Source organism: Galeopterus variegatus, unplaced genomic scaffold, assembly GCF_000696425.1.
Source record: "Galeopterus variegatus unplaced genomic scaffold, G_variegatus-3.0.2 Scaffold13540, whole genome shotgun sequence".
NCBI classification, from domain to species: Eukaryota; Metazoa; Chordata; class Mammalia; order Dermoptera; family Cynocephalidae; genus Galeopterus; species Galeopterus variegatus.
The window spans coordinates 29,972-32,598 of NW_007739651.1; the positions used below are offsets into that span (position 1 = coordinate 29,972).

The 2,627-nt window shown below is 38.4% G+C and overlaps 1 protein-coding gene across 1 annotated transcript; it reads left to right on the forward strand.

The window, feature by feature from the left end:
* Window positions 1–2,056: 2,056 nt before the first annotated feature.
* LOC103581630 (olfactory receptor 2A2-like) lies at window positions 2,057–2,620 on the forward strand (the record flags this gene model as incomplete). Its single annotated transcript, XM_008563412.1, has 1 exon — window positions 2,057–2,620. A coding segment is annotated over exon 1 (564 nt), but the record flags the coding sequence as incomplete, so codon positions are not given.
* Window positions 2,621–2,627: the final 7 nt, after the last annotated feature.

The window sequence follows — 2,627 nt, forward strand, 5'->3', positions numbered from 1 at the left end:
CCAAAACAACCCATGTATGCATGTGTGCATGTGTGTGTTCCAATATAGGATATATTATAATAGATCCTAGTATGTTAACTTAAGTACATTTTATATAATAACATATATACATTTCTAAAAGCACACATATAATAACATATATACATATTTAATGATATATTTCTTGTTCCACTGATTTAACAGGATTTTTTTCCTCATTTTTATGAGCACATTGGATTAGATTTTGCAACACGTCNACAGGCTTGTCTCCTTATGGCCTTTGCTACAGAACTATTTAGAGTATAATTGACAATATGCCTCAAACTAGAGAACGTTACAACAGGCAATATTTAGTACTGATGACCACGTGGAAAAGACGCATGATTCTCACGTACTGTCGGTGGGGACTGAAATGGGTCCAGTTTTCTAGAGGGAGGCATCAGTAGGTATCAAAACCTTGGAAAGTTCTGTGTCTTTAGCATCTTAGTTTTTCTAAATAAATGAATATATTCTAGATAAATGATTATAAACATAAAAATCTTAATTTTGTAAGACTATTTACCTCAATGCTACTAAAAATAAGAAAATCAGGAAGAAAACATTTCAACAGTTATATAATAGAATATAATAGAGTATTGTGCTGTTTTTAAATTATACCTATAAAATGTATCTTTAATGCATGAAAAACATGCATTATATTCAGTGAAAATGGAAGCTTAAAAATACTCTAGATAATATAATCTCATGTCTGATATATAAATTTGAAAATCTCAGTATTTACAAAAAAAACCCCAAAATTTCAAAAAATATTGTGTTGGGTTTGAAACTTTAGCTTGATTTAGAAATACGGACAGTTCTCAAAAATCTTCGTGGAAACAATGGGAAGAGAATACAAATGGACAGCACCACGTCTCAGGGTTCTCTGTAGTGAGGCTGCCATCCCTTTCACAGCCCTGGTCCCCCTCTGCAGGCTGGACAGACCCGGACGTCACAACCCCCAGGAAGAGTTCACTAGAAAGAAGTAACCACTGTGTCCAACTGGTCCCATCCCTGTGACCCACTCTGCATCCACTGGGACAGCACAAGGTTGCTGGCATGGGGACAGGTGACGAGGAAGACCATCAGGGGATTTGACGGCGACCTGAGTTGTCAAAGCTGTGGAGATATTGACAAGATTCTGTTTTGCTAAAAAATGAGTTAAGCTCTGAGATTTGTCACCATATTAAGTTATAAAATGAAAAAGAGGAAAGAGCCAACCAAAATAAAATTACAATTCAACTATCATTTTTAAATATAACCACCGTTAATGTAAATTGGTTTCCCCATTTTGAGTTTCACATTTGGAAAGACCTCAGAAATTTCATTATGTTTAATTGCATTTAAAATATATACATCGGTTCCTTGCATGTAGCAAAAGAATTCTTTTACCCATAGCTAATTTTCAGTATCAGGTGCTCATGAAGAAGGAAATAAAATTTTGAAAAGAAAACTGCAAATAGTAGAGATGGAAAAGAGAGAGCAAGAGGAGCTTCTACAGAGTATTAGCCAGACACTGAACAGGAAAACCTTTCAAAATATGAAAAAAACTACAAAGTTGAGAAGTTATTTAGAAGGGATTTCTAATCTGAAATAAGTAGGTAGAAAGCACGTGAGAAGGTAAGAAGATTAGTGAGCAAGTGTATAAAGAACAGAGGAGACTAATCACTTCATGTCTTGGACAGAAAGGCAAACAAGCCTAGGGTATGAAAACACCTCGTAATGTGGCATTTTTTCAGGGTCATCTGTCGTCAAACTACATCAACAATCAAGACTCCCACCCTGAAAGGGAAGACAGAATGCTTGAGTTCTCCAAAACAACCCATGTATGNATTTAACAGGATTTTTTTCCTCATTTTTATGAGCACATTGGATTAGATTTTGCAACACGTCCGAAGATAAATTCTAGAAAATTCATACAAAGTGATACATTCCTAAGTGCCCCCTCTGCAACACTGAGTAAATACTTTCACCTCTTATTGCTCTGCAGATCAGACCTTCTTGTCGTGGACGAGGTCTTGTCTTTCTCCACCATAGGCTTATGGGAGGCAACCAGACACGGATCACAGAAGTCACCCTCCTGGGATTCCAGGTCGATCCAGCACTGGAGTTTTCTCTTTTTGGACTTTTCTCTCTCTTCTATATGATCACACTGCTGGGGAATGGGGTCATTCTGGGGCTTATCTGCCTGGACCCCAGACTGCACACCCCCATGTACTTCTTCCTCTCACACCTGGCCATTGTTGATATGTCCTATGCTTCCAACAATGTCCCCAAAATGCTGACAAATCTTGTGAATCAGAAAAGAACCATCTCCTTTGTTCCATGCATAACGCAGACATTCTTGTTTTTGGCTTTTGCTGCTACAGAGTCTCTGATCTTGGTGGTGATGTCATATGACAGATATGTGGCCATCTGCCACCCCCTACATTACACTGTCATCATGAGCTGGAGAGGGTGTATTGTTCTGGCTGTCTCTTCCTGGGTGTTTAGCTTTATCTTGGCCCTGGTCCATTTACTTCTGATCTTGAGGTTGCCCTTCTGTGGGCCCCATGAAATCAACCACTTCTTCTGTGAAATCCTGTCTGTGCTCAAGCTGGCCTGTGCTGACA